Source organism: Hibiscus syriacus, unplaced genomic scaffold (genome assembly GCF_006381635.1).
Source record: "Hibiscus syriacus cultivar Baekdansim isolate YM2019G1 unplaced genomic scaffold, ASM638163v2 tig00002237_pilon, whole genome shotgun sequence".
Classification (NCBI taxonomy): Eukaryota; Viridiplantae; Streptophyta; class Magnoliopsida; order Malvales; family Malvaceae; genus Hibiscus; species Hibiscus syriacus.
Genome location: NW_024061918.1, coordinates 2304375 through 2322348, shown reverse-complemented (window position 1 = coordinate 2322348; position 17974 = coordinate 2304375). Strand labels below are relative to the sequence as shown.

Genomic DNA, 17974 nt, shown 5'->3' with positions numbered 1-17974 from the left:
AAAAATCGGTGAAGTGACACAACCACATACAATAAACTTGATTACAAGATTTATCAGGTATCAAGATCCCTCCTATCAGTCGTAATATGCAAGCCCGGGCAACTCTTTTAACATGTTCCTCGTAACAGTCTTCACTCAAATGTTTAACATATGTCACCAACCATGATAACAATATTCGACTACCATTAAAATCAGACGGGATACCTCCAAGATACTCCTTGCACAACAAACTCTAGTTACCATCCGCCACACCCAAAATGACATCCCCATCTACCGACAACCTCAAATGTAAGAAAACATCCTTAAGCGTAATCGTACACTCCCCACATGAAAGATGTAATATGTGTCTATAGTATCCACCTCTCGACCAGTACATAAATAAGATTGCTTTCAAGTTTATAATACCCTTCATATCTAGCTATGTAACTGAATTCAGTCTCCACTAAATATGGCCTGACACGACTTGGTATCTCTAACTTAGCATTACGAATAAATAAGTCTAATATACGGTCATTCTCCTAATTAAATAAATAGTATACAAATTAAAATATAATCTAATATTAAAAAATAAATAAAATATTCACAATAATTAATATAACACAATAATAAAACCAATAAAATTAAATAAATTAAACACAACAATTTGTCTTCCATTTTATAACTGCAAAACATAAAAAAATTAGGCAGTAAAATACAATAAAATAATTAACTATTTAATGATTATAATATAATAACAATAATTTTACCTTCTAAGAATAATAACAGAACCTACTTAAGCTTTGTTAGAATGAGTGATAAGAAGAGATTATTTTCGTTTTGGTGTGATTTGAGGGTTGTATAAAGGGTATTTATAGGGGAAGGGGAAGGGTAATTAAGGCGAACGGTTGGGGGTAATTTTGGAAGGCGTGGATGCTGCATGTCAGAACTCCAGAAAGGCACAGATAGTGATCCGCGCTTTACCCCTACGTGTCGCTAACTTGGACGAACCCCAAGAAGGCACGAATTTTTGTCACGCTATCACAAAAGATGTTAGATCAGTAAAATTAGAACGATGAATGCATAACAGATAATAATTGAATGGTTGGGCGATTTTGGGTAAAAACGCCCTAACAGTACATCACCTTTGAATATAAATGATTGAACATATATATCCACCTGTCAAATATCTAAAGACCAAATAAATTAATAAAGCATAAATTCTGCACTGAATATTGAAAAACCAAAATGCAAAAGAAAAAGCTTTGGAACCAAAAAGCAGAAGAGAAAGCTTACCACTCTCTCCCCACTCCGCCTTGGACGGCTACCATTAAGCTACTTCAAGCCCTCCCAGATCTGAACTCTCACAAGGACTCCACTCCGTCATTACCAGATCTCTGCTTCTTTGATTCTAATTCTTTCCTGCTTTCTTGGTTTGGGTTTTGGATTCTCAAAAGACATGGAGTCGGAGCAGCGTTTGAAGAGGAAGAGGACGTACAGGCCCTACTCCCGAGTTCAGTTTGTCTCTAAGGTCGTTCATATTTTGTCTTTATTTTTTCGTTTTCCTCGTGTTCTTGTCTTCCGAGAGGTTCCCAATCCGAACGGTGTCATTTCACCCAGTTCTCACTGTCCCAGGTCTGTCCAAAAATTCCCTTCATGATTCTTCCCATGGTAAACTACGGTTGCCTTTGAGAGTTGCGGACCGGGTTTTGTTCCCCGATCACTTGCTCTTGCTTGTATCCGACAAGATACATGAGGATGATAAGTTGGACTGTGTTTATCACAAGGCTTTGAAAGGCAAGGATATTGTTCGTCGAAGGGTTTTGTCTGTTGATGAGTTCGATGGGTTTCGATCGGTTGTTAGATGCCTTAATCCTCCCTCGAATTACTCGGCTGCTGTGGGTTTGATGTGGACGGGAGATGATGGGGTTGATGATTATGGTTGGTCTTTCAGGTGTAATCAGACGGTTCATTCATGGGATAGATTGGTTTATGAAGCGGCGTTCGATGGGAAAACCGCATTTGTTTTTGCTAAAGGGTTGAACCTTCGACCGCATAAAGAATCCGATCTGACTAAGTTCATGTGCCAATTTGGTTTGAAGAATATTGATTATGAAGAAGAAGGGTTTGTGGTAATGACTGAAGCAATATTGGTTGCACAAGAGGTTGTTAGGTGTACATTGCCTAGGAGCATAAGAAATAATCTGGATTCTGCCCAGGGAATTCGAGTTACCATCGTACATGACCCAATGCCATCCGCAGTTAGAATTCGTGATTCCAGATCCTATGAGCACGGGAGGAATCAAAGTAGGTATAAGGAGAATGTAGCTATGCCTTCTGTGGCTAAACTATACAATCCAACGTGATGAAAGGGACCATGGGAAATACGTGCTATGCTCTGGAACCAGGCACCAGCACTGCAGGAGTGGATCATGTACATGCCTGGCTTGGAGTTGAACGATGGTTCATTTATGACAATAATAGTGATGATGGAATTCAAGAAGTTGTTGAAGAACTTGATTTTCAAGACTATAATGTTAGCAGACATAACTGGCCATGGATTAAAACTCAAGAGGCGGGGTTTTCGCACTGCACTTTGAGAGCAAGAAATGAGTGTAAATGGGTAGGATTCTTTGACGTCGATGAGTTCTACTACTTCCCTCACCATCATAGGAGAGGTTTACAGGGTCAGAACTTACTACAATCCCTAGTAGCAAATTACTCGTCATCAAGTACGATTGCAGAGATATGAACAGCTTGTCACAGCTTTGGACCGTCCGGATTGAGCTCAACACCATTGCAAGGAGTAACTGTAGGTTACACTTGCCGGCTCCAAAACCCCGAGCGACACAAGTCCATTGTGCGCCCTGATTTGCTTAACGAAACTCTTCTCAATGTGGTGCACCACTTCGAGCTGAAAATAGGATTTAGGTACCTGAATGTGCTGGAAAATTCTATCATAATAAACCACTACAAGTACCAGGTATGGGAGACCTTTAGAGCAAAATTCTTCAGAAGGGTAGCAACTTATGTCGTTGAGTCGCAAGAAAACCAAAACCAAGGGTCCAAAGACAGAGCCCCAGGGCTCGGAACCGAGGCCATTGAACCACCGAATTGGAGAAAACAGTTCTGTGAAGTCTGGGACACCGGTCTGAGAGACTTTGTCCTTGCAAATTTAGCTGATCCTGCCACTGGAAGTTACCCTGGGAGAAGCCTCTTCTGTAGCAATACCAAATATGGTTGCTAACAAGCTTGGTGCCAATGGAAAACAGAGTAATGACATCAACAAAATACATTCTTTCTATTTTTTTTTTTTTGCATTTTTTTTCTGATTTTTTCTTTTAGATACGAGATCAATTGATTATAGGTTCTTAACACGGCTGTAAATTTTGTGATGATGAAATAACATTCCCCCCCCCCCCTTTCATCTCTATGCTAGCTAATGAGTGTGGTATGATGGATTTTTCCTTATAAAGTTTATTTCTGCTAATGTGGTCAATACTACTACATCATCATGTTTTCCCTACAGATACGATGAACTAGACTAGGACACTACTTCAAATAATTCAATGAATTTAAGGGGTACAGTTCAGATAAAAGAACTAGGGCAAGCTCATAATTCTATATTATTAATAAGAATGGGAGATGAACTTGAATGCATGATGTAAAATGTTTCCAATTATCTTGAAGTACAACATAACCACGTTCTCTATATGTTATACAAAGAGTGCATAGATTCATTAGTAACTTCTTCTAAGCTGGAGAACTGAACTACCAATTTTAGAAGTTAAGCAATAAGCGACTAATATTACTTGGACTAGCATGTGAATGTCTCCTGCGGGTGTGTTAAAAATTTTTCTTCTTGAAGTTTCTTTTTAAATACATTTGGAGAGATATTCCTGTAACTATGTCCGGATATGAGTCAGACACAGATGTAAAATGAGCGTACTACCAAAAATGAAGAATATGATCAACAGAGATAAGCAGAGGATATACTCAGTATTCACTCACAGCCTACTGGCACATTCTCTACAGCCGAAAGCATATCATTGCAGGTTTTACGGGAATGCCAAGTTAGCATATGTTTTTTTTTTCCAACTGCATATTCAAGAATGTTTCAATGTCGAGCATCAGAAATTTAGCAATAGCAATATTTTCAGGGGAAAATACAAAATTGAATTATCAATTACATGGCAGCGTGCATGGCCCTGCGTCTGGATATCCTCTACACTTGGCTTCAAGAAACATCGCTGCCTGGGGAAGCAAAACATCTGAAAACAAGAATAAAAATCCTTCATAGTCAGAGTCTGAGGGAGACTAAAATTCACAAAGTAGAGAAAACAAAAAACTTAAATAGCATATTATAGAATCTCAAAAGATGGACCAAAAGAGCATGCAGTTTATGTTTCAGATGTAGTGTTGTTGAGCAGGATCTCTATATTTGAACCAAGGGGTTGCAAATATTGCACTCAGTCCAAATTTATCGCATGCCATCTCACATAGAGAGAATCCAATTTATACCATGGACAGCATTGGTGCAAAGTCGTGAACATTGATACAGGAAAGCATACCAAGCATTACACTGTCATTGAAAGCATGACTGAAACTACAACCAGTCTTTCTACTGTGATATTAATAATTATTTTGGCTAATAATATCTGCAGTTTATACATGGCATGAAAATTGAAAACTCGGAACATGTATCAGGGTGCATCTTACAAAACTTGGAATATAGTTTCATGGAAAAAGTCACTTCCTCTCCTAGAAACCTGGATGGTTTTCACCTAGGTTAAATATCCAGATACCAAATACGATCATATTCTCCTTAAGAATATCATGCTATTATTCTTGTGTTGTATGATATGTGAATAATTACTTTGGTCTTATCAGCAACTAAACAGGGTGTGATACAAGTTAAAGAGTAGATTTGGGTGATTTATAATTTAAGGTAAACGAAGGGCTATATATGATCTTGCATTTTTATCATTGCCGTTTATGAGCAGAACATCCTACATCTATTCAACACTCCAAAAAGAAGTGGGAATGACACCAGATCCATTTCATGTCATTAAGGGTTAATTTTTGTGTGATCAATCAATGTGTCACCAAAATAAATCTTTTAAAAGGAAGAAATGACAAAATACCTTATTTCTATATTCTACAAGTAATGCGTATTATTTTAAAAATGTCTCATAATGTAGAAATGTGAAGATGTAATGGAAACAAAGAACCACCTTAAACAAAGTCTGCAGAAGATAATATGAACAGCAGATCAATGCTCAAAGCTTGATTTACTTCAAACTCACTCTTGCACCACTAATGGCATGTCACTCGAGTATTTTGCAAGCGTGGCATCCAATTTCTCTCCCATGTAACTAATCCATGCCTGAAAATTGAGGAATGTCATCAAGGTCAATAAGATTATCCTTTTTAGGGGGGGGGGGGAATAAAAGAGAACACCCAAGCATAATGCATATGTGCCCCTGATCTTATAGCATAGTTTGAATTCCCCATCCACCAAATAAAAGAAAAATTAAGAGAAGGCAGCAGGTAACGAGTTACCGTAACAGCAATCAGAGTTATTGACTAATTGGCAAGACTGTCTTAGAAATTGCGAAAATATTTTATCCACAAGAGTCAAAGTTCAGTGAAAAAAGCTCTTGCATCTCTAAGAAAAAAGAAGGGCAATATGTATAGCTTAAAACTCAGCATCTTTTGGAGACGAGAATGACTTCAAAAAAAATGAAGCATCTGCTATTCAGATCTAGAGAATAATAAATGGACTACATTAAGAAATTGAAAAAATAAATGACCAGCAATCAAGTGAAGATTTCAATTCTGCAAATAAAAAAAGGAAAGAAAAAAGAAAAATGAACCCCCTCCTCCCGGCCCCTTCCTTTCTTTCAGAAAAGAAAGCTAAGAGCAACTAAATGAAATAAGATATGGCATAAAAAACTGCATTATCAGCCTGCTTGATACTAACAAGAGATGGGATAGCTGTCACCACTGATAAATAAAGCACCTGGTCAGAAGTTGTAAAACCCCTAATTGTGTCCCCGCCAAGAATCGCAATGCCTCTATCTCCCAATGGTTGCAAAATCACTGCCTAGTAAAGTGAAAATAATATAAGTCCTTTGATCTTTACATACACACATAAAATTATGAAATGGCAGGGGAAAGTTGATAATGCTATCTTCCTTAAGTTGTGTAGGAACAACCTTTTACTTCTTGTTCTTCCTCTTTTTTTTTTTTTTGATAGGAATAGAATGCCTCTTTAAAAACCTCCCTCTTAGTAGACCCTTGTCCATAGGCAAGAACCAACTAGGTGAAGGAGGAAAAGAGTACATAATTTTATTAAATATAAAACTTTTACATAAAACTTAAGAACTCTCCAGCCAAATACTACCGACATAAAACACTCCTGACACACTATTCCTCTAAAGCATACAAACCAACTAAATCCATGACTACAATCACCCAATTCCCTCCTTCGCTAACTTGTCAGCTTCACAATTACAACTCCTAGGAATCCACCTGACAATAGCATGAATTAAAGAAACAGAAGCCACAATTTCCTTAACAAAATTAGACAGAAAAACCGAGGCAGAAACTTGATTAATGATCCAATCCACTGCTGTCTTTGAGTCACATTCGATAATAAGCCTGCCCTTCAACACCCAATCTGAAGAAACAAAGATGTCAATGTCTTTTTTGATAGCTTTAAGTTCTGCTAGAATAGGTGTGGTAGGCCCGACACTTTCAGAGAATGAAAGAAGAGTAACCCGATTCCAATCCCTGAGAATTCCTCCTATACCAGCCATCATCCCAACACAGCAAACAGCCCCATCCACATTCATCTTAAAATAGTCCACCGGAGGAGGATTCCAGCAGTACACAATGCTGTTCAGAACCTTAGGAGCAGAAAAATTGTCAGCCAAAGAGGGATCACCAATTAGAGAGTCTACCTGAATAGAAAATAGGGGATACTTTGCTAAAAACCATTTGGCTAACCTTAAACGAACTGTGAAAAACAGTAAAATTCTGTCTAGTTTTCCTTCTTCAAAAATTAACTCATTTCTCATTTTCCAAATTGACCAAAAAACAGCCCCTGGAATAAACTTCCAAATAGCAAAATTAGGCCTCAAAGCAGCCCACGAACAGAGCAGACTAGGAGGGTCTTGTGGAATAGCTAACTGAATACCCCAGTACCCTAAAAGCTTAGTCCACAAATCCCAAGAAACAAAACAAGAAATAAATAAATGCTGAACTGATTCATCCCTTTGATTACAAAAAGGGCAGAGAGTGTTTTCCCCTAAATGAACCCCTCTTTTCAACAGTTCCACTCTCACTGCAACTTTTTGGTGGGATAGTTGCCAAAGGAAAGTCTCCACTCTAGGGGGAACTAAACCCTGCCAAACACACTTATTCCATTGAAAAGAATCATCAAGAGAAGAAGAAAGAACTCTCCTACAAGCTTTAACTGAAAACAGACCCTCACCCGAACCATCCCACAACAAACAATCCTCCAAATGCTCCAAAAGATTAATGTTTTTAAGCATATCCAGTAACTCTGCCAACTGCTCAATCTCCCAATCACAAAGACTCCTTCTCGTCTGAATATTTCATCCCCATCCATTCGAATCAAAACTACCAAAATCCACTACAATACCCAATTTATTTGTAGAAAGAGCAAATATCCTCGGGAAAAGCAGTTTCAAAGGGAACTCCCCAATCCATAAATCGCTCCAAAAAGAAATTGATTTGCCATTACCAATTTGAAGCTTAGCATGAGATCGGAAACAACCACCAATAGCATCATCCTTAATAAAATTATTCACAATTCCCCTCTATATCCAAGAGTCTTTTGGAGAAAGGACCTTAGAAATATCCATGGAATGACAGCTCACATCGTGTTTGCTACATAAGAAATTCTTCCACAACGAATTTTTATCATTAGCAAATTTCCATACCCATTTTCCCAGCAGCGCTCGGTTTGTTAGATTCAAATCAGCAACACCCAAGCCTCCTCCACTCAACGGCCTGCAAATAGTATCCCACCTCACCCAATGCATTCTCTTCTTTTCGACCCCTCCTCCCCATAAAAAATTCGACATCAAGGAATTTAACCGATGACAGACAGTAGAGGGAAACTTAAAAATGGATAGGAAAAAAATAGGGAGAGATGATAAAACAGACTTGATTAGCACCAATCGGCTAGCCATAGATAACGAAATAGCTTTCCAACCTGCCAACTTCTTCGAAAAACTGTCAATCACCGGATCCCACAACTTCTCTGAATTCTTTGACGCCCCCAACGGAAGTCCAAGATAAACCGATGGAAATGTACTTATAGAACATCCAATCTCCCTAGCCCAATCTTCAAGGATATCATTCTCCACATTAATACCAAAAAGTTTGCTCTTAGCTAAATTAATATGCAGTCCCGAAATCAAGCTGAAAATCCTCAAAACTCTACTAACATTCTTAATCTGGGTAATAGAAGCTTGGCAGAAAATAATTAAATCATCTGCAAACTGAAGATGGGACAACAAAAATGAGGAATGATTCTTGCCAAAAGAAAACCCTTGAAAGAGACCCGAATCCACTGCTTTAGACAACATCAGATGAAGAAGTTCCCCAACCACATTAAACAGCAAAGGAGAAAGGCTACACCCTTGCCTTAAACCTTTTGAAATGGGAAACTCTTCTGTAGGAGACCCGTTCACTAAAACCAATATTGAAGCAGTCGAAATACACTGGTTAATCCAAGAGCACCACCTCTCACCAAAAGCCATATCTTTCATTAACCTTAGAAGAATTTTCCATTCAACTGTATCATATGCTCTGCTGAAATCCACTTTAAAAACAACCCCTTGAAGCCCTTGTTTCCTCCAAAAATCGAAACCTTCATTAGCTAAACAAACACAGTCCATCAATTGCCTACCCGGAATAAAAGCAAACTGTGTAGGACTGATAATATCCTTGACACAAGATATCAGTCTCTTTGAAAGGACTTTAGAGAGAATTTTATATAGGCTTCCCACAAGACTAATAGGTCTGTAGTCTTCAATACACTCCGGATTACATTTCTTAGGGATCAAGGTAATAAAGGCATGATTTACTCCATGAGACCAATCCTTCCCATAATAGAAATCTGAAAAAAACTCCATAATCTGCTCCTTGAGATCTTTCCAATATTTATTGTAAAACCCCAAGGTAAAACCATCTGGACCAGGAGCTTTTGAGCTATCAGAAGACGAAATTGCATGCCACACTTCTTGCTCTGAAAATTCCTCCTCCAAAAAAGCACATTGGGTTGCTGTTAACTTCAGAAAATCAAAATTTAGGCCCTCTACCTCCAAGGCTGAAATATTCGAATAAGCAGTCTTGAAATAATTAAGCACACTGCCTCTTAATTTTCTCGGATCCGAGACTAATTCCCCTTCTACTTTCAATGAATGGATAGAATTGACTCTATTCCGTTTCATAGCACTAAGGTGAAAGAACCTCGTGTTTTTGTCACCTTCTTTGAGCCATCTATTTCTTGATTTTTGGCACCAAATACTCTCCTCTATCCTTAGCAACCTCCATAACTCCTTCCTGAATTCAACCACCTGACCCCTCTCCACCGATGACAACCTGCCTCCTTGCGACTTTAAATCCATGTCAAAAATCTTCATTTCAAGAGACGAGATAGATTCTGCCAGCCCTAAATAACTACTGCCTGACCATCTTCTTATCTTCTTTTTTGCAGCTTGTAACAACCTGAAAATACCACCACTATTTACCTTCTTCTTCTCTACTGCCACAAAATCTGTAACCAATTCATCAAAACCTTGATCCTCTAAAAGATAATTGAAGAACCTAAAAGGTTTAGGGCCCCAATTAAGACAAAAATCTTCCAGCAATACTGGATGATGATCTGAAATTGATTGCGGTAAAAGGCTTTGCGAAATCTGAGGAAAACTGTCAAGAAAACTTCCACAAATAAGGAACCGATCTAACCTAACCCATGTAGCCAATTCTCTATTACTACACCAAGTGTAAGATCCTCCTGACATGGGCAAGTCAATAAGATTAGCTTGCTGTACGAAAGATCTAAGAATATTTATTGCATGCCAATTTTGTGATCTCCCTTGTTTTTCATCCGTTTCTAGGTACGCATTAAAATCTCCCCCTATACACAATGGCAGATTCAACGAAACAACAAAATTCAGCAGTTCCCCATAGAATTCCTCCTTTTCAGATTCAATAGCAGGACCATAAACATTAATAAAAACAAACTCCTTTTGACAGTTCATAAAATTCCCCACTAAAGCCAAAAATCTTCTATGAACATGTTGCACAGTGACCTTGAACACATTTTCATTCCACATGCTAATCAAACCACCCTTAGACCCCTGAGCTGGAGATACCAGCACACCCTTTAACAAATTACCTCCTATCCTCCTTAAAATCGAAACATGACATTGCTCCAATTTAGATTCTTGAATAAAAATCATAATCGGTTTTAACTTCTTCACTTGTTTTGCTACTGCTACCGACTTTTCCCTCCTACCTAACCCTCTAATGTTCCACGAAAAAATACTTAATTTAGTCATGAGAAGACTACACTCCCAAAACAACTCACCCTTGCCCGCCAAACCTGCATATCAACCTTCCTTAACATCCTCCGCACCCTTCTGAAGACTTAAGATTTTATCAATGAAAGTCTTCTTCCCCTCCTTGAAAGAAATACCTAATAACTGACAAACTTCCCAAGTGGCCATTGCTTCCTCCACCAACTTTGAGAATTGGGGTGAAAAGACAGTGGAAATATTGACCAAGTCTACAGCTTCCCTGGTAAGAACTCTTCTTTCCCTTCTAATACTTCTTCCTCTCCCTAAATCGGAAAAAGGAACCACTTCCAGACCCTCAGTAATGGCCAAAAAATTATTCTAATTATCAACAGAACCATTGAAAAATTCTTCCTTCCCATTTTCTCTATTATCCGAAGAAAGGTGCTGGAAATTTTCGCCTTCTGAAAAATTCTGATCTAGAGTTGGAATAACCTCTGAACTAATGACCTCAGCCATTTTACTGGTACGAGGCCTAATTCGTCTAACTCTTTTCCTTCTATATACTCTAGCATAGCGACCAATACCCTTTCTTCCTTCATGATCACATCTAACTGTCAAACCAACTGGAACAGGAAAACCCAGTTTCCAGCATTTAGAAACCTTCTCATTGCTTCCAGACTTCTCCTCCTGCAGCACCTTTCCTTCTTCTATCTCACCCGGAACAGAAACTTCAACTTCAAGGACTCCCGCCAATTCCTCCTCAACTAACTTGCTTCTATCCTTCTCACCTGAATCATTGACAGACTTAACTTGCCCACCCTGCTTGAAATTTACTGCCCGCCCAACAAGAATTAATTTAGTGACTGGGGGATAAGAATCCCAATTAGAATCAGATTGGGCTGAAAGAATATGATCCACTTCCCCTCGCAGCCCAAGGCCTGCATAATCCCTTATAGGGTTAGAATCAAATTCAAATTTATCAGACAACCCATTAGTATTGAGTTCCGTGTATGATTTCTTTTTCATAGAAAGTTCCCCATCACTTTCAAACCTCCCACTATCTTGTGTTTGCTGAAGCCACGTGCCCTCCTTTGACCGAACTTCCTCTTCTGATTTTTCCCTGTTGACTTCTTCCTTCTCTGAACTTCCATCTTCTTCCTCCTTCGAAAGAGCAACACCGTAACCATCATCTGAGGCCTTCTGCATCTCTTCCTCTATTACAACTGAAAAATTTGTACACTTCAATCCCGAATTAATTTTAACTTTAAAGGATCTACCATAAGACCCTACATTTGTAAATTCGGGTATGTCAAACGGACTAGCTACCCTTAACAATAATCTCGCTACAGAGAGGTCTACTCTCTTTCTAGTCTCCTCCATGATACTTACGAACTCCCCCCACGTACCTGCAAGTTTCTCCAAGAAAGGTTCAGACCAGCACAGAAAAGGTAATCCGACCAGCTCCACCATGCAATACGCCAAAGGAACACCTTCCTCATTCAACAACGGAGATAACCAATGAAACTAGGAAGACAACTTCTCTCGGCAATTCGACCATGCCTTTACGAACTCTTCATTAGAGTTGAACATAACAATACAATCATTCCGAACATAACCCCAACTTACAATTTTAACCTCGAATCCCTCATTCTGCATAGCCTCTCTCAACATTTCGGGCTTAAAGGGATACTTGATAACCCCTGTTAAAGCATTCTTCACCCAATGTGAATCTTCAGTAGGAATGTGCATATTCCATACATCCCTTAATCCATTTACTTTCTTGTCATGACCTCCCTTCTTTTCCACTAATTCCTGGTCCCTCCTCCCACTGTTATCCACTTCCACTACCTCCTTAAACGATCGGTCATCCCTCAAGCTTCTTGGTTTTTCCATAACCACCTGCTGCTTACCTTTGACCTCTCCAATTGACTTGTTTCCTTCCCTCTGAAATTTTTTCCCATCTAATTCTCTCCTCCTATCCTTCTTATACCTTGCGACCCCCACTGAGACTCTCTTCCCGTCAATCAACGTTCCGTTAACGTTTTGAACTGCTCTTCTTCTACCAGCCTCCAACGCAAATTGCACAAAGGCAAACGTCGATGATTTATAATTCGGTTTAGCTGTAAATTTTGGAATAAAGACCCTCACAACTCTTCCATAATAGTTGAAAATCTCTCTTAACTCACTTCTAGTAACTCTCTTACTAAGATTATCAACAAAAATAGTCCATTCCTCAACGGAGGATGAACGACCTGTCACTCTCTCTCTCTTTCTCTCTCTATCTTTCTCACTCATCATTTCTTCCACTTCAGAGAGCTTTTTGGATGCTTTTTTTTTTAGATGTGCTCACAAGTGTAGACTATTTGTTCTTCCTCTTTTATTTATTTATTTTTATTTTTTTGCTAAGAGAAATAAATACTATTTCCAATCTTATTACTTCTGCTGAAACTTTGGGTGATATTCAACATTACACTTACATTTATAATGCTGTAGGTTAATGCTATTGTTTAGAACCTATGTTCTTAGAGGTTTCGATTGCTCAAGTTATCATATTTAGATAGAATTTAGGTTTTGTATAATATGATGAGGAAACTAGCTCCCTCCTTGTGTTGGGGCAGAGATTCCTGAAGAAAGCTTTTTCGATCCATCTGCCATAAGGCAAGCTATTATTACTCTACTGCAGGTTTGCTCTTAGTTCATTATCCCATTTGCCCAATTGCATTTGCAAGCAATGGAAGATGAAGTGTTAAACATCATGCTGATTTATGCTTTCATTCAATTTAAAAACACATGTTTGCTAACCTTCTTTGAATGTTCAGAATTTGTGTTCTGAAATTTGTCAATTTAAGTTACCATAATATATTTTATTTCTTATTGCTTTATTGTGACTTGTGACTTGTGACTTGTGACTTGTGAGATGATAAGGATGCTTAATTGAGATGTAAATTCAACTTTGATTAAAAACTCGTGCAAGAAGACCTACTTAGAATTAAGTTTGTGAAAAATGAATTAATTTTAAAAAGTTGAATTCTTGATTTTGTCACAATACTTTAATATTTTAAATTAAAAAAAATTGTTCCGTGAAAAAAACAGAAAAGGAAAAGAAGAGTATTTCTATTGTGTATTGAAGAAATTAAAATTCCCCACAGAAAAAAGATCTATAAAGTGCATTAAAGGAATCCTAGCACTCTAGGGCATTTTTTTCTGATAAGAAGAAGCATTTGAGAAAGTATAAAAATGATTAGAGACCTGGGTATTTGAAGGCAGAAATGGCAGCTCAGTCCTTCCGGGGTAAAGAGACAGATTGGCCAGGTAGCTCTCTGCAAAAAATTGAATTGAGTAATGGGAATCCTGTCAAAACCCCTTTCCACACAAATCATTTGAATATTTATGACATAATTTAAATGATTGGAAACCCAGACAGAAGTAACTTACGCGCTCCAGACTTCAAAACACCTTGACATAGTGAACCCTGCATCAGTTTAGCAGCATCCACTGTGATAGGTTCATTATCATTCAGTGATTTAGCAGCCACACCAATTTGAGCAATACACTGGAAGTCATAAACAATAACTAGAGACCTGCAGCATGTTACAGTGGAAAGAGACTCCCATGCCCTGTAAACGAGAAACAACAGCAGTTTTTAATTTCAAAACAGAACACAAGAAATAAATATGTCTGTTGTTTGAATAATCTTTATTTTGAAGTAAAGCAACTTATGTTAACCAATTTAAGATTGTCTCACACAATTGAAAAACAAATAAAAAAACAATGATGCATTAAGTGTTTGTTACCCTTCTTTCAACAGTTTCAAGCAAGCACAGCCACCATCTCCAATATTTTATTACTCCCTTCCTTTGAAATTGAATGTCCATCTTACTAGTTTAGAATGTTTCAAAACAAAGTCAATTTTGCCAAAATGGAAAATACTTTCTAATGCTACCCTTCCTTGAAGTACAAACTTTAGGAGAGCACTCTATTTTTTACAACATGCACAAACAGTTGTATAGTAAAAACAAAACGCCTCATCCCTAAAAGTTTGAGCATCTGAAGATTGGATACTCACTTTGAAATAGAGAAGTGTCTTATTTTTCTCAGAAGAATTGCCATTTAGAGCTCTACTAAATACATAAGTCAAACTACTTATAAAGAAAAGGTAAAAGTGGTTTTCCAGCAGTGCTCTCAATGGTGTTTTATCACAACAAAACATAACTATAAAGAATAGATGAATACTGTTTTGATTTCAACCAGCTTGAATCTAAAGTTCCATGTTATCCAGGCAAAAAGGCCTGAACAAGCAAATTAAACAAAATGCTTATTCAAGTTTTGGGACCATACCGAATTTGGGTACAAACTTGAATTAAGAAACTTTTCATAGGGTAATCTTATGCAACTTCTGAAGTGATGTACTTCATTTTATTTACCGCTGTTCAGAGATATAAAAGTGATTTACTGGAAAGGAACAAAGTTGGTGAATAACACTCAAGCGATAAATGGATTTAAGCCAAATGATCTCTAGCCAGGTATAAAGCCCATGATATGAAACGTCCAAGTACTTGACATTATTCTAGGTTTTCTTAGTTGAAATAAAAATAATACAAATCGGTATACATTAGATAAACTCTCAAAATTTTATGACCCCGCCACTGTAAAGCCATAAACTTATGTTAAACCAAGTAGAAAAAAGTAAAGTGAAGCGAGGAATACCAATGTATCTCAGAAACAACCGATTCAGGAAGGTGAGAATAAATTACTTGACGTTCCACTCCTTGTGGTTCTACCTGATATTAGTAGTCAAGAACACATTATCTAAGGGAGGAAGGTAAATAAACAACCACCCATTGAACTAATCAACTTAATGAAAGTGCCTGAATTTCTTTAGGGATGATCTATCAATACTCTATCATTCAATTTAATATGCAAATGAACATGTCCCTTCCGTGCAAGGAATAAATGAGAAAAGTAAAAAGGTATAGACAGGCCTTTACCGGAATGATAGATTTTGGTCGGATTGATAACCATACTAATCCAGTTAATACATTGGTCACAGCCAGCCCAAGTGTCAATAGATCCGCTCTTGACTGTGAACTGATAGAGGGGGGGGGGGGGGTTAAAAAACACAACCACTTAAGTATCTTGCATTGATGATCACAATGACCTCAAACAGAAATGTTTGAAACATTAGCAGCAAAACCTTGAGATCAAAGAAGAATATTATCTTTAAAAGGCAAATTCTGGTTGTAAAAAACTTATTCAACTACGCACAAATTTCTAAAACTTACAAAATTCAGAATAAAGAAACAAAATTTAGCATAAATTATTTCAAACTCTTCATTTATCTAACTATTTGAAAGCTCTTTTAATACGTGTTTATCTTTCCTTCTGCTTTCAGGGAAAGGGGGTGGGGGTTTCTAAGATTGGTTGAGCAATTAACTCACCCGAAAAGGAAAATTTCCAGTTTTCCACTAAACCAAGCAAAGGATCAATCAAAATTTTAGGTTTAGCCTAAAATTAGTTGCACATTTAATTCAATTAAATAGATAGGAAAAAGTAAAACCTTCTAATCTAGTTTAACTGGAAATATCGGAAACGATTCACGATCAATCTTCCAAAGATAACCTTGAAATATCAATTCTCAGCTCAATTTAAATAATAATAATAATAATATTAATAATAAGGATCCGATTGATGGGTGCTAATACATACCGGTTAAATTACTAGATTTTTTTTATTCAATGGATCATTTTTTTATGAATTCAAGAAAAAAGTAATGCGATATTTTCTTTTATTTTCTATATTAAAACCGGCAAACATTTTCATCATCATCGTGATAATAATAATAATAATAATAACGGATTACCTGCTGGCATCGGCAACGGGAGCAATCCCCGAGATGGCACGGTTAAATAGAATGGCTAACAAAGAGGCTCCTCCGACGTAGATTGGCAAACTCCGAACGGCGTCGTCGTTCTTGGAGACCCAATCGGCGATCCAATCCCTACCAGGCTTTGGTCCTTTGTAGCTTCCCTTCTTTTATTTACAGAAGATGGCGATTAGGTCGTTGATAATTACATTTTGAGATGCAGTTTAAAGAAACTGAGGAAGGGTGGGGGTGAAGATTACCCGCTGAATAGAAGAAGCCCAAATAAAGCGCCGGAAATTAGGAGCACGAGGAGGAGGAGGAGGCGGGAGCACGGAGGTGCATGGAATGCCGATGTGGAGCATACTTACCGCTTCCAATGACTTTAAATTTACAAAAAGACTAACATAATTGCAGAGATGAATCTTATCATCATCAATCCCACACACCGATGACTGTATCTGATTCGTTCCACTTGTCATCCGTGAGGACGACAGTTTTTTCTTCTCCTCCTCCAATTTGCGCGGACTTCTACAACGTCGTCGTTTATATGTTTTTTTAAACATTTTTAAATCGAATAAATTGATAAAAGGGTAAACTACACTAAATGGTCACTAAAGTTTGAGAATGTTTTCATTCTTCCCACTTAAGTTTCAAAAATAACAAATTGGTCATTAATATTATTGATTTATAACAAATCAGTCACTAATGTTATCTATTTATAACAAATTGGTCATTAACTTTATCGATTTGTAATAAATCGACCACTCACCGTTAGTAGCCGTTAACGTGGGTGACGTAATACTGATATGACATGTTAAACTAATTTGTTTAGTAATGTTTGATCAAGATTGACCAACTTTTTAACTCATTCATATCTTTTTTATATTTGTCTTTTCTCTCTCTTTCTCATTCTTTCTCATGTCATTAGAGGTAGAGAAAAGATTGTATGGAAGGAGAGAAAAATCAAACGTTCGATTGTTAATTTAAAGTTATTGGAGACGGAACGGGAACGAGAGCTTTTGAAATTTATATTATATTGATATAGGAATCAAACATAGGTATAAGAATCAACGTTTGATTGTTAATTTAAAACGTTGGTTGTGAATGATGCAATTGTAAAATTTAAAATTTGGGATACAATTGGTCAAGAAATGTACCATAACAAATCAAGTATCTAATGTCTTCACTATTTGTTTTTGTCATTTAACACTAACTGCCTCTTCCATTAATTTTAATATTAGGCCATGAAACATTTAAACTTGGGAAGCACATACTCATGGTCTATTTCCATGGTCTTTGCAACACAATATTACTTAGGTTGTGTGGTTGATGGCTCTATCAAGAATACTATTGTTGATTTTTTTAGGATATTAGTAGAGATGTCAGTGATATATAGTTCCCTTTGTTGTAATGACATTTTTTTTATCTTGTTGTTATTTTTTTTATTTCAAATTTCTTCTTTTTTTCCCCTAGGTAATGGCACTTGTTGGGAACAAAGATGATTTACTTGATGCATGAAAGGTGGCAGCAAAGGTAAGTTATCAGTTTTACTTCTTCATTTTACCTAAAAAATTAG

General features: G+C 37.3%; 1 protein-coding gene and 1 pseudogene across 3 annotated transcripts; one reads left to right on the top strand and one right to left on the bottom strand.

Moving 5' to 3' along the window:
* The first annotated feature begins 1295 nt into the window (after window positions 1-1295).
* Window positions 1296-3305, top strand: LOC120141947 (annotated as a pseudogene).
* A 549-nt stretch (window positions 3306-3854) lies between these two features.
* LOC120141956 (protein COFACTOR ASSEMBLY OF COMPLEX C SUBUNIT B CCB4, chloroplastic) lies at window positions 3855-16899 on the bottom strand. 3 transcript variants are annotated; one of them, XM_039156720.1, is made up of 10 exons: window positions 16659-16899; window positions 16396-16565; window positions 15524-15623; window positions 15243-15316; window positions 13971-14152; window positions 13785-13855; window positions 5999-6082; window positions 5211-5362; window positions 4167-4247; window positions 3855-4074 (listed from the first exon to the last, which is right to left on the bottom strand). In XM_039156720.1, exons 1-8 carry the CDS (start codon window positions 16875-16877, stop codon window positions 5279-5281), a joined length of 984 nt encoding a protein of 327 aa, XP_039012651.1. In that variant the 5' UTR covers window positions 16878-16899; the 3' UTR covers window positions 3855-4074; window positions 4167-4247; window positions 5211-5278. The 3 variants fall into 3 exon arrangements, with proteins under 3 accessions (XP_039012651.1, XP_039012659.1, XP_039012669.1); XM_039156728.1 differs by having other exon boundaries at window positions 16396-16562; XM_039156738.1 differs by lacking the exons at window positions 3855-4074; window positions 4167-4247 and having other exon boundaries at window positions 5318-5362; window positions 5999-6078.
* Between the last annotated feature and the right edge of the window lie 1075 nt (window positions 16900-17974).

Excerpts from the sequence above, each read along its gene's own strand:
- LOC120141956 (XM_039156720.1), bottom strand. The coding sequence starts at position 16,877 with ATGACAAGTGGAACGAATCAGATACAGTCATCGGTGTGTGGGATTGAT. Across the intron at positions 15,317-15,523 it reads GACCAAAATCTATCATTCCG|GTAGAACCACAAGGAGTGGA; the intron begins GTAAAGGCCTGT and ends TACTAATATCAG. Across the intron at positions 13,856-13,970 it reads TGTTTTGAAGTCTGGAGCGC|AGAGCTACCTGGCCAATCTG; the intron begins GTAAGTTACTTC and ends AATTTTTTGCAG.